Raw genomic sequence first — 13,402 nt, 5'->3', positions numbered from 1 at the left:
GTGGTCCAAAGGCCCGAAGTTGGATTTTTGGACTAGTTTTGGTGTTTTTAATTGATAGTTAATTTCATTTCTAGCTTCCTTTGGAATTTAACCACTTTCTAACCTTTTTTTCCTAAATTTAATTAAGTATGTTTTAGCCCCATTTCTTTTTTTGTTTTTGTTTTTGTTTTTTTTTTAGCCTAGCAGTTTAAGGTATTCAAGCAAGATTTTACAAAACTTCTTGCAATCTAGGGCAGTCAAAACAGTCTTGTAATTCTAACAAGCCATATATTAACAATTGAAGAGTGAAATAGACTTAACGTAGCAGCAGCTGATAAGCAGTTCAAGGTTTGAAAAACATCTGCCAAGGATATCACAAGATTTGTTTGTTCTTATTGGAACAGCAGACTTATAGAGAAGGGAGAGAAAGAAAGATTTCACATTCACTGAATCACTCCTCAAATGTCCGCAATCGCTGGTGATGAGCCGATCCAAAACCAGGAGCCAGAAGATTTCATCCAGGTCTCCCATGTGGGTATAGGATGCCAAGGCTTTGAGTCATCCTCCACTGCTTTCTCTGACCACAAGCAAAGAGCTATGTGGGAAATGGAGCAACTGGAACATGAACTGGGGCCTTCATTGATGCCTGGTACTTGCAAAGGGAGGATTAGGCAGTTGAGCCATCACGCCAGACCCATCATCTATGTGTTTTAGTTTTAATATATGTAAATAACTCCGGTTGGCCTCGGTTCAAATACATATATGAAGTTCTGCAATTTTAATTAGAGTAACTTCCCCAAAATTAAACATTCTTCAGAGAATTGTGTTACTATATAATGTAAATTCTATATGTGATTTTCCTTTTTTTTTTTTTTAACTTTTAATTTTTGTTTGAATTTGAAAAGCAGAGTCACAGAGAGAGGGTGAAATAGAGATATCTCTTCCATCCATTGGGTCACTCCCCAGATGGCTGCAGTGGTCGGGGCCATGCCAGGTTAGAATCCCAGACCCCAGAATTTCATGGGAGTTTTCCTCTTTGGTGACTGGGACCCAGGTACATGGGCCATCTTCCAGTTTTTTTCAGGATCATTTTCATTGAGCTGGATCAGAAGCAGAGCAGCCAGTACCTAATCCCATGTTTTGATATAGGATCCCATGTCATAGGCAGTGGTTTACTTTGCTATGCCTAACTAAGGGTAGACACCTGTCTACTCTTTTCAACTGAATTTATATTGTTTTATTAGTCTGTTTCCATGTATTTAGCCCTAATGAGAATCTGTCTTCTGTCTCACTATATATACACCTACCTTTGTGTCAGAGTTTTTCCCTTTGTTCCATGCAGTTCACACTGCTCCCAAATAACTTTGGAAGCAAGTAAAAACTATAACGGAACCACTTCCTGTTCTGTTGTATAAGCAGTTAAAAATTGAGGAATTCTATGGGCAAATGACAAAGAAATGGACCTGTACTTGTTGCTATTACTCAACTTCTCATGGGAAGGCTAGCTTAGTGGAGAAATTGTCTAAAAACATTTTATGCTATATCAGTGGGAATATGGGCACTGGGAAACTATTCTTGCCACTTTTGCTGTGTAGGTTACTATTCAATGAAATGTATAATATTAGAGTTTGGTAAAAACAGAAACCTGAAAGAAAATTGAAGAAAGATATAAGCTTCTAGCTAAATATAATAATTTGATTTTTTTCTGTAAACTACACAAGGTTTTGTTCTTTTGTGTACCTACCAATTCAGTTGCTTAGATAGAGGTGAAATCATTACAGTAAGTCCTGTTAGGAAGAGAAGAAATGAGTCCCAAGATAAGATAGACATTATCTGAACACGTAGGTTATTTTTGTTCATCTACATTTTTTCAGCAAACATAGTGTTGATATCCTGATTTAGTAGACACTGAAATTCATATCTCTTATAATCAATTCTGTGACTACGGTGTTTTTCTTAAATGTGAAGTGGTCTATTACATCAAAGGTGCTACTGAGCCTACATGATTTGAATTAGTTTGCATTTCATCTGCACCTATACATATAATGTGTAGCATATTAATTTCTATTTGAGTGTTTTCGTAACTCATTTTGTGTCTTTTATGTGTGACCTGGTCTTGTTTTCTCAGCTAGCTTGGAGACTCCTGAAGGGGAAAGACAATTGTCCTTTCCCTTTCACCATAATCAATTAACAAAACAGGGTTCTCTATGTAATACAACATGATTTCTTGTTGGTTTTAAAGAAGTGAACCTTTGCCAAGACATAGTATCAGTTGGCCTAATTTTTTAGAAAGTGCTTCTGCAGAAATTTACATTTGTTTTATAGTGTGTCTATTTAAACTTAAGGACATAAAGGCATGTAAACAGTGATTTTTAAAGTGTATGTTATTGTTTCAGCTTAGACTTAATTTAGTTTTTCAGACACTTGTTAATTCCATTTAGCTGGAAGTAGTACATCTTCATTAGATGATTTGCATTTGGATATTGTATTTGGTAGATTGTGTTTAGATTGTTAATAGTCATTTAAGTGATTCTTAATAAAAATATGCCTCTCATAAAAAAAAGTTGTAACATAATTCATAGAATCACAGTTTTTTTTTCCAGTCTTTCATTAAATTGATTCATTCAATTTGGGTGATTCTTATTGTTAAACTTCCTAGTGTGAACTTTGATATGGAGGAGACTTTTTGCAATAAATTTGACAATTTATTTGTAAATGTCCAGTGTTTGAAAAAGTAACATTAGCTTTTTTCAGATCTTTTTCTAAAATTAAAGGATTAAAATTATTATTAATGTTTTACTTAAAATTTGCCAAAGATGAAAGATATTGTTTCTTCCCAATGAATATTTGCATTTTACTTCACAAATTTTTTTTTTTTTTGCTGTGAAAGTGCATACTGTTTTATTGAGAAGTTTTGTTTATGTCTTATTCAGGAATGTCGCTGTCTGCTGGATCTTCCCCTCTTCATTCCCCGAAGATTACTCCACATACGTCTCCTGCCCCTAGGAGAAGAAGTCACACTCCAAATCCAGCCAGTTACTTGGTGCCTTCTAGTGCCTCTACACCTGTTAATAATCCTGTTTCTCAGAACCCATCTTCTGGTCAGGTGATCCAAAAGGAAACTGTTGGTGGGACAACTTACTTCTATACAGACACAACTCCCGCACCATTGTCTGGAATGGTATGTCTATAATCAGCAGAGAATACAGGCTTTTCTTGTTACAGTGAGGGCGTTTATCTCCTCTTGGCAATTTTTTATCATGATATAAAAAGTGCTTTATTTTCTAATTTAACTTACTTCTTAGTCAGGTTCTTGTTCTAATTTAGTTTTTGGCAAACCTGGTTTTAATCAGAAATGAGATTATGTTCTTGCTACATGTTAGTACTGTAACATGTTTTAATTATAGCACACATTTTATTTGTGGCATGTTGGCTGGATTTGATGTTCTGTGGCATTTGTTTAGTTTTATCATATGGGTAGTTTTTCCTCTGGTTAGTAAGTCAGGAAGTAGGTATTCTGTTCATAGTTACTGAAAGCAAACTATTGAATGACTTTTGCCTCAGATTTCATAGCTTGATTGGTGGATAGTGAAGTAACGTAGTGAAAAGGAATTACAGCTAAGTAGGAAAGAAACTCAGGTTAAAGTAGTCTTGAGTGTGGATGAGGATAAACTGAGATAAACTCAGAAAAATCATGACCCTAAAGAGCAAGGAAAGAACGTTTTCAAAGTGGTGTCCAGACAGAGGGAGAAAGATCTGTAATTAGAAATAGATGGTGACGATTGGAAATGAGATGAGATGGCAAGCATTGACATGTTCTACACGTTGTATCTTTTTAATTTCATTATTTTCTCCATGTTTAAAAATTAGTTACTATGAAAAAGTAAGTAGTAGACTAAGAACTCCTTGAAAAGAGGCCAAATTCCATTAAAGTAACATTTCAGTAAGCACATGGAATCCCTCATGTCAGTTAACTATTTATTTTGTTATGTTTTACTGAAAAGTGGTTGGTGAAAAGAGAAAAATTCTTATGGCTTTCAAAAGCCTTGTCCTGCTATTGTTTTGAGACTTCTGAGTCTTTATCCTCTTGTTTCCTCAGTTAAAAAATGAAGGTGTTATCCCTAAATACCTTGTGGTAAATAAAACATTTAAAGAAGTAGCTGTAATTCATGTTAACATGTGTTTCTATTAATAGCAAAATAATAATCTTGATGACTTGATTTTTTTTGTTGATTGAGACAGAAGTCTTTCCCAATTATAGAACTATTTCCCAATAAAAGGTCAAGTAGTAGAGATAGACACTTCCCTTTGATCTGTTCAAATAAGGCTGCATCAGTGTTTTCCCCTTGTGGAGGCATTATGTTTTATAATTACTTAAGTTGTTATACTATCCTATTTTATCACTGTTTTTGGAAAGAGGAAATCTAGTTAATCTTTAAAGAGCTTTTGTGGTCACAAAACTGTTCCTGCTGTTTTTAAAGATTAAGTATGGCACGATTTTATGTTACTGCTCTTCACCATTTAAAATGTGCTCTTAGTAACCATAAGGTTAGGTGTTTAGGTGACACCATTGCAAGGAGGAGGAGGCATTGTTCTTCCTTCAGGTTCGGGTCAAATGAGACCTTACAGATTATCTCAGTGTGGCAGAAGAGCTGAATGGGATTTTAAAAGAGAAAAAAAAAGTTGAGTTTTTAAAGTTTTGAAGAATAATTACATACAAAAGGTATTTTACAATAAGCTTTGCTTTTTGTATTGTGGATTAATGGTGAGAAGGAGAGTGGGGATAACAAAGTGATAAGAAATAAGAGTAGAAATTGATTGCTTTTGGATGAATCCACGTGAAGAAAAAAAGTTAAGACCCTGGGAACAATTTTGTAGTTTCTTTGAATGCAAATATTTCACTGCATTGCTTTGTTCTTCACCCTCTGGTCTAGAGTAAGCTGCTTTTCTATGGCAGTGTGAAGTGTTAAACCTGCAGATTAACGTTTGAGTTAAGCATCCCAATGCATATTTTTGCATTATCTTTCCGTGCCCAAGCATTTTTAGGTTTGTTTTCTTCCTGTCTTCAAACTGTTTTCCTATAATGCCTAAAACTCTTTATATTTGTAAAATATTTCCTCAAAGAGCTACTTTTGCCTACCAGATGGAACTGAAATTTGAGTATATCTTAAAATTTATTTTCATCCCCTTTAGATTTTAAACGTTGATCATTAAAGTGTTAGACTTCTTAAAGTGAATTTATTCAGAAAATATTCTGATAGCTATTTTCTGAGATGTTTCATTAACATGTAGAGATTAAAAGTTATTCAAAACTTAGCAGTCACAAGAAACAACCATAAAGCTTATCCATTGAGAAAATTGGTCATTACTTTTACCCCCTCCCTGCCTTTTTAGGTATTTCCAAACTATCATATTTATCCTCCAACTGCACCTCATGTTGCTTACATGCAACCAAAAGCAAATGCACCTTCCTTCTTCATGGCTGACGAACTTCGACAGGTATGCTTTCGAATTCATGGTAGAAATACTTAATGTGTTTTACCAAAGAACAGAAGAAAGAGCAGTTTCTTTTCAAATCATTATTGAAATATGCTGTGTCCATGCAAACAGAATTTAGAATTTTTAGGTTTTAACTGGTACATTTATTTAAGGAAGCCTTTTTTTATTTAAAAAATAAAATCCGTAGAATAGTTCGTTAGGCAGATCATCTGTGTGTACTTTTTTTTTTAAGATTTATTTATTTTTATTGTAAAGTCAGATGGTCAGAGAAGATGAGAGACAGGAAGATCTTCAGATCAATGATTCACTCCACAAGTGACCGCAACGGCTGCAGTTGAGCCAATCTGAAGCCAAGAGCTTCTTCCAGGTCTCCCACACAGGTGCAGGGTCCCAGTGTTTTGGGCCGTCCTAAACTGCCTTCCCTGCCCACAACCAGAGAGCTGGTTGGGAAGTAGGGCTGCCAGGAGTAGAACCAGTGCCCATATGGGGTCCCGGTGCTTTCAAGGCGAGGACTTTAGCTGGTATCTTTGTGTACTATTTATTCTTTTGTTTGAAAGGATTTTTGGAGCATACAAATATTTTATAAGGTATGCAGCCTTCACCCAAATGTTGGCTAATAGCTGTAAATTCAGAGTGAGTGGAATGATTCAGAAATTTGCATGCTACTATTTTTCTAAAATAAATTATTTGCAATAATTCAGTTTTACTAGGTAATTAGCTAAGAGTTGGTATGTCGAATATCTTTCATACCCAGATTGTCAGATATTTGTTTCACAGCTGTAAGTTGTATAGATAAATAATTTTTCAGTTAATTGTTGAACAGCTTTAGAGTTAGCATCTTGCTGGTGTTAGAGCACAACTATATTTTATCTTTAAAATGTTTTTTAATAATCCCAATATTTAAAAATACAGATACTACAGGAATTAATACTGGTACATATATTAAGAAATCTATATTGTGGAATCTGTTTATCCTTAAATATAAAAGAGAAAGACTTAAGATGTTTATTTGAGAAGCAGAGAGGGAAAGAGTCAGTTACAATGCTAAAGTAGGTATCAACATACTTGTTTCCTTTTCTTAGGAGCTGATCAACAGACATTTAATAACAATAGCTCAAATTGATCAAGCAGATATGCCAGGTAAAATGCAAATTGATTCATTCGTCATTTTAAAGACTAATGTAGTCCTTACATAGTGCTACATGTTTTAATGCAATATTGGGAATCCCAAGATGCTACTGATCACGTAGTTTATTTCAGTCAGTCTTACCTGTGGCAATATTCTAGTTAAATATGGTTGAAATGGTTGTACAGTTCTTAGCGATTTGGTTCACTGTTGCACCAGAATTTTTCTGCCTCCTGAAATTTAATGACAAATATCTCTTAAGTGAAGACGAAAGTTGGTTATTTCTGAGAGTACAGTGTGGTAATTAGATACCTTGTGACTACTCTTGACAAACATTCGTGACAGGTTATCGTTTGCATTACTGTTATGAGGAAATTGACAGGTTAAATAAGTTGCCTTTAGGACCAACAGCTGGTAAATCATTGATTATAAGATAAAAACCTCACATCACTCAATGTTTATAGAAGATATTAACATTTTACTTACCTTACTCTGTATAAATTAAATACAATAAGAGTAAAATTTTATTGACAGTACAGTTGGAATATATTTGCTGCCAAGATTAGAATACCTGGTTGTCTTCAGGGTTAGGCAAAGTCCAGCGTCCTTGGTTCTGATTACTAAAGGATTAGGAGTATCCTAGCTGTTGAGATTTAGGACTGGGTTCTCTCTTTTTGTTCCAGAGACTAACTTGTCATAACCTTTGATGTGTTCAAGTGATTTTCGTAATTATTCTGTATTTGAGGCCTTATCCAAGGCAAATTTTTTAAAACTAAGGAAAAAATGTCTTAAGGCTAGAAAGAAGAAAAATAATAATAAACTTGCTATCTGTAAATCATATGGCTGTATTTGATAATAGCTAGATGCCAGAAAATACCTAGATGTATTTTTATAAACCAGTTTCCAAAAACTTCAAAATACAGTTTTAGATGAATGTTATTTAAAATGTATTTAACTGTTCTAAAGTGATTCTAGACAAAGCATAGCAGGTTTTCATGAAATATTATAAAATTTATCAAGGAGTAAAGGGGACAACACCATCTAAAGTACTTCGATTAATGAGGTTATTATACAAATTCATATGGAAAATGTGTGCATTGGGGAAGAGGACAATTGCTTTGTGTTGTAATAACTAAAACAATATGGTAGTAGCACAGGATTACACAAATCCATCTGTGGGTAGACCAGGGCAAGGCAATACTGTTTTTAATAATGATGGCAAGATCCACTGGGGGGAAGGGAGAATGACTTTATATATAAAAGATAATATTATATGTATCTATTCCAAGCCGTATTAAAAAAAAATTAACTCCCAGTAGGTTAATAACTTATGACTCTAAGATAAAATTATTAAAGTTAAAATGTAAGTGAATATATTTATTGTCTTAGTAGGGAAAGACTTCCTGCACTAGTCCTAAAAGTTTTGTCTGAGACAATGCTGAAAACTATTACTAAATTAAAATTGCCCAAAGAACAAAGCAAATCTAAGGTAATAGCAGGCATTTTATGAAAAGAGAAACACATGTGAGCTATAGATGTGTGAAAAGATGTTGGACATGGCTGATGATGAGGAAAACATAAGGAAGATAGTATTTTTTTGCCTTGACTACTTACAATGTGAGGATAGGGATCCATGGGTATCCTTGCATATATTACTAGTAATCACTGTCGCTTATGTAATTGCTAATCTTCAGAGTGTTCATGAAAAGAATGTATTATGAAAAATTGTACTTGAATTTCAGAAATGTTTGCACCAGAATTTTAATTATTTTTCCACAAACTTTTTGAAATACCATCTTCTTTACATTTCATGAAGAAAATTTAGAAGAAAGTATACTGACATGTGACAACACATAATAATAGCGATATAAATTTTTAAAAATAAAATGGAAGACACTGTGTATACATGGGTATTTGCATATATATATGATCCACTTTTATGAAATATATAAATACAATAAAACATGCAAAAAGGAAGAGAAGCTAAATAGTACAAAGGCAGGGATGAATACAGTGGGTTAAAGTGAAATTCTGAGCTTCTCTGGATGCCAAGAATTATTAACCAAATTATAACAGGCCATGCAGAAATGTCTCAGTGGTTTGAGTATCAGAAACTGCAGAATATGATTAGTTGAACTGCCTGTACTTGAGCTCAACCATGGTTTACTATTTCTTTCTCTTGTGTAGTTCTGAGTTTTCATAAATTGACTATTAATATTCAAGATATTATTTTTGCTGATTAACTTTTTACAAGATTTACTTATTTATTTATTTGAAAGAGTTACAAAGAGAGAGAAAACATGAAAGAGATCGCACTTCCATCCTCTGGTTTACTCCCCAAGTGTCTACAGCAGCCTGGGCTAAGCCATGCCAATTCCATGACCCTTGAACTTTATTGAATTTCCTGATTGGATGACGGGCCCAAGGCCTTTGGGTGACCTTTTATTGGGAGATAATGGGATGTAGAACCGTTGGAAATTGAATGGCAGTCATGTGGGATGCTGGTGTTGCAGATGTGTCACAAAGCTGACTCCTGTTGATCTTTGGTTTTACTTTTTTCTGTCCATTTCTGTTCGGTACTTCATACTTTCATGATGTTTCTGTCAATGAGATCTTATGAAACAAGAATGATTTTACCCTTAACGTTAGGAGGACTTTGGGCAGTGATTGAAACATTGGAAGCAGAGTGCTACTGGCATCTAGTGGATAGAGGTCAGGAATGCTATTAAACATTTCACAAAACGTAGTTTGCTCATATGTTCCCTATAGCAAACTGTTACTGCTGTGGATTTGCTAGTGATTCTTAGATAGTCAGTGTCTCTTACCAACTTTTCATATAAATGTTCCTGAAGGCAAAGTAGGTGTACAAAGGGGACCAAAACTAGGCTGCAGACTACAAGTTGAATATGCTTGCTTAAAATTGTTTTCCAACTTTGATTTTCTTCTTTGCATTAAAAGTACTCTAGCATACTCACAGTGGTGCTTCTAATGTCGAATAGTGATTAAAGTACTCTTTCATTAATATTTTTGCAAGTGTGTTAAATTGAACTGAAAATACAACAGTGAATATTTAATAGTGGAAATGGTAGGTTTTTTTCTTAATTAGGCCATGTATGAATTTCATAGTAGCTCGAGAAATATATTAGAACGTGAATTTCAGAAACAGATAAAATCATGATATATAGATACAAAAACAAATGTGTAGCTATTGAAATATTTTATTTAACCCATGAGGAAGCCAGTCACATGTTTTAAGACATATGATAGATTAAGAATATTGAAATGAGTGTATAAACCAATTTCTCTACTGATGGGAGAGGGGAGTTAAATTTCCACTGCATGGGACCAGGATTGTTTTGAAATGCTGGTCATTACCTATGGTTTACAGAGTTGTAAAATAGTTTCAAAATTTAAAATCCAATACCTAAAGAATGTCCTTTAGATAATGCAAAAGTTTTTTCCCCTCCACATGCTATAGAATTCTAAATGACTTGCTTGGTAAATGATCATTGAATAAAGGAAGTGAAAGCACAGGGATTGTAGTTGGTTTTGTTGCTCAGTCTCTTGTCATATAGTAATATAAATGCTAATATTGGACATAAATTTCAAGTCCTTGTTATGGCATGTAAATTTACCCATGACCTCAGTGTATCTGTTTCAGATCTGTCTTACCTCTCTGCCTGCTTTGCGGCACACATATGTGCTCCCACCGCATGAAATCTCACCTTCCCTGAACACAGTTTACAAATACAGAGCTTCTTCTGCTTTTTTTTTTTTCCTTAGCATGTAACACCTTTGTACTTTTTAGTGCAATAGAAACCATGTTGCCCTTCATTTTTTAGTAAAACAAAGATTTCTCCTGTGAGGTCTTTCCTAATCTTCAAGGGATTGCTGTCTTCCCAGTGTTTCCAAGGTATATTAGTTCTCAAAGTGTGACCCCTAGTCTAGCAGCCTTACTTCCATTAATGTTTAGGAACTTGTTAGAATTATGAATTCTTTGACTCTACATACTGAATCAATTGGGGACCAGCAAACTGTCTTTTAACAAGATTCTTGGTCATTCTTATGATGTTAAAGTTCAGGGACCAGTGCCATGGTGGATTGTACTATTTTAATAGCTTTTTTTCCTTACACTATGTTTTCTATTAATATACCATCTATATTTTTCTCTAAGCCTTTTTAGAGTAATAACTCATATGTTGTCATTGTGGGTTCACTAATATATACTAGGTGGTCAATACATTTTGACTGCTCTGAAATTAACTACCTCTTGTATCAAATACTCCAAATGAAGTAATTAGGAAGCAAAATTTTTACCTTTTGATTTCATCATGAAAATTACACTGATTATTGAAATGAAGAAGTTAAAGGAAAAAAGCAAAATTGCAATTATATGTGTCCACTTCTATGCATACTTCCTTTATTCTGCTTCTCTTTTATAAAACATACCGTTTCATCTAACTTTGAAAGTACATGGAATCAATCTGTTTTGTTCTGTAACCAAAATACCAGCTAGAATTTGAAAGTATAAGATTATGGCATTAAGGAGTGGTGGATTTACATTGTGACTTCTCTCTTAAAGCTTCAATAATCCTCATTTGCCTCTTTTAGGAAATAGTGAATCCAGTTGCATAGGACTTAATGCGAAAACTAAAAGTCATTGAGTGTGGGCCCGGCACGGTGGCGCAAGTGGTTAATGGTCCTTGCCTTGCACGCCCGGGATCCCATATGGGCGCCGGTTCTAATCCCAGCAGCCCCGCTTCCCTTCCAGCTCCCTGCCTGTGGCCTGGGAAAGCAGTCGAGGACGGCCCAAAGCTTTGGGACCCTGCACCTCTGTGGGAGACCCGGAAGAGGCTCCTGGCTTCGGATCGGCATAGTATCAGCCCGTTGCGCTCACTTGGGGAGTGAATCATTGGACGGAAGATTTTCCTCTCTGTCTCTCCTCTCTGTATATCCGCCTTTCCAATAAAAAATAATAAAAATAAATCTTTAAAAAAAAATAATAACAACAAAAAAAAAGTCATTGAGTGTGAAATATCTGACAAAGGCAGAGCCTTTTGTAATTAGAGTTTTGAACTAGTCTTCTGTAATTAGAGTTTTCTTAATAGGCTTTGCCTTTGCGTTTCTTACTAGTCAAAGGTTAAAAAACAGTTATGTTTGTATTTTTAAGCTCTTATAAATATTTAAGGTCATCTTTTGAAAGCAGTATTGCTAGCAAGGTGGTTTGCAGATACGATATAGTATAAAACAGAGTGAAATTGCCCCTTTCGGAGGTTAGCTTTATCACAGTTCTGTCATTTTCATTCCTGGTTGCTTTTCTCCTTGTGTGCTGTATGTCCAGTTACTTCTTTTCATGTAAAATAGCATAAGCATTTAAGATAGCAGTAGAAGCTGTCTCATTGCAAAGCATAATTACGTTTGACACATTTAAAGAAAACTACTTCTCTTTGTGAAATACAGAACCGATTCATGTTTGCTTGATGAGAAATTTCCTTAGAGAAACCAACCACTGAATACATTGTAACATACAACTGCTTAGTTTTTATGTGAAATGACAAATTTGGTTATAGTTAGCTTGTAAAACCTAACAGTGTACAGGTCATATACTCTTAAACATAATTTTTCTCTTTGTTAATGATATGGAAGTTTTGTTTCTAAAAGTTTTTTTGCAATTTTTTTTATTAGTATTTTGCTAGAGATTCAAATTGCGTTATTCCACTGAATGACTGTACTAATACCTATTTGTAATGTTCCTTATTCTTAAGCATTTGTACTTTCTCGTTTTTTTTCCATTATTGATTACATAATTGAAAGGAATGCATGCCTATGTGCACCTCTGATTAGGATGGGGAGGGTCAGGCATGGAGGAAGGTGTGGAGGACAAATGTTTCTTTCTTTCCTTTTATGTCCCCAGGGGATGAGTGGGAAGGAGTTTTCTAACTACATTAGCACCTTTGATGGAAGACAGCTATTTGATGATATGATAGAGACTCCGAAGTGTGGAAATGTTCTGAGGGTATTACTTGTATGATTTTGATAGCTCCGAGAAGTTTTTGACTTAGTTACTGCAGAGTTGAGAAAATCTTTCCAACTCTCTAAACTCTAAGGTTTACCGAGTCCACCTTAGAGCATCCACAGACCCACAGACATGTTACAAAGCTTGGCCAGGATACTTGTTGAACCTGTTCTGCTTTCCATCCTTTGATGAGGCAGTTGATGTCCCCTGCTGGCCTAGATGAGCTAGCCTTCATGTCCCCCTTGTGCATCTGAACATGCTGTCCTTTGCACAGGAATCAGCAACTGAGAAGGCCCAGTACCTATTCGTGCACTCACAAGGTTGGACCACATATCTTGTGATTTCCCCTGTAGCTTGCACACTGGTATAGTTAACACCAATTTAACATTAACCTGGCCCAGAATGCCCGCCAGCTATTAGCTACTTTTCTCTTAGCAGTGTCACACTTAGCTAACCAGTTATAGCTGGGGAACATTTTTACTGTTTTTAAGGCACAGTGAATATTGCTACCGATTGTTCAGTCTGTGACTTTTGGTGTGGGGGAGAATTCAGCGCCATATTTTGGTATTTAAGAGTTTTGATCCAAAGTTCCCACATTTATAGGTTAATTATGTAGTTACAATTGCAAAATGCATATTTGTACATACCACCTCATTTAATGTGTTTTGTTTTGGATTTTTGTGTACTAAAAATAGGAATTAACATTTTGTAATGATTCATTTTGGTATTTGAAAGGCACAGTTACAGAAAAGGGATGGGTAGTGAGAAAGACCGGTATTTTC

The 13,402-nt window shown here is 34.9% G+C and overlaps 1 protein-coding gene across 4 annotated transcripts in view; it reads left to right on the top strand.

Annotated features, from left to right (window-relative positions):
* PAN3 (poly(A) specific ribonuclease subunit PAN3) overlaps positions 1 to 13,402 on the top strand; it is a 129,646-nt gene that overhangs the window by 92,911 nt on the left and 23,333 nt on the right. For all 4 annotated transcript variants that reach the window (XR_005883836.1, XM_040979851.1, XM_040979850.1 and 1 more), the window contains 3 exons: positions 2,913 to 3,160; positions 5,374 to 5,478; positions 6,561 to 6,618. Coding sequence is in view for 3 of the 4 variants with exons in the window: in XM_040979851.1 (XP_040835785.1) it covers positions 2,913 to 3,160; positions 5,374 to 5,478; positions 6,561 to 6,618 (411 nt within the window). In the remaining variant the exon portion in view is untranslated. The remainder of the gene's footprint in view (positions 1 to 2,912; positions 3,161 to 5,373; positions 5,479 to 6,560; positions 6,619 to 13,402) is intronic.

The sequence above is a fragment of the Ochotona curzoniae genome, unplaced genomic scaffold (assembly GCF_017591425.1).
Source record: "Ochotona curzoniae isolate NIBS_2020 unplaced genomic scaffold, NIBS_Ocur_1.0 contig_3332, whole genome shotgun sequence".
NCBI classification, from domain to species: domain Eukaryota; kingdom Metazoa; phylum Chordata; class Mammalia; order Lagomorpha; family Ochotonidae; genus Ochotona; species Ochotona curzoniae.
This window is presented reverse-complemented; position numbering and strand designations above follow the sequence as displayed.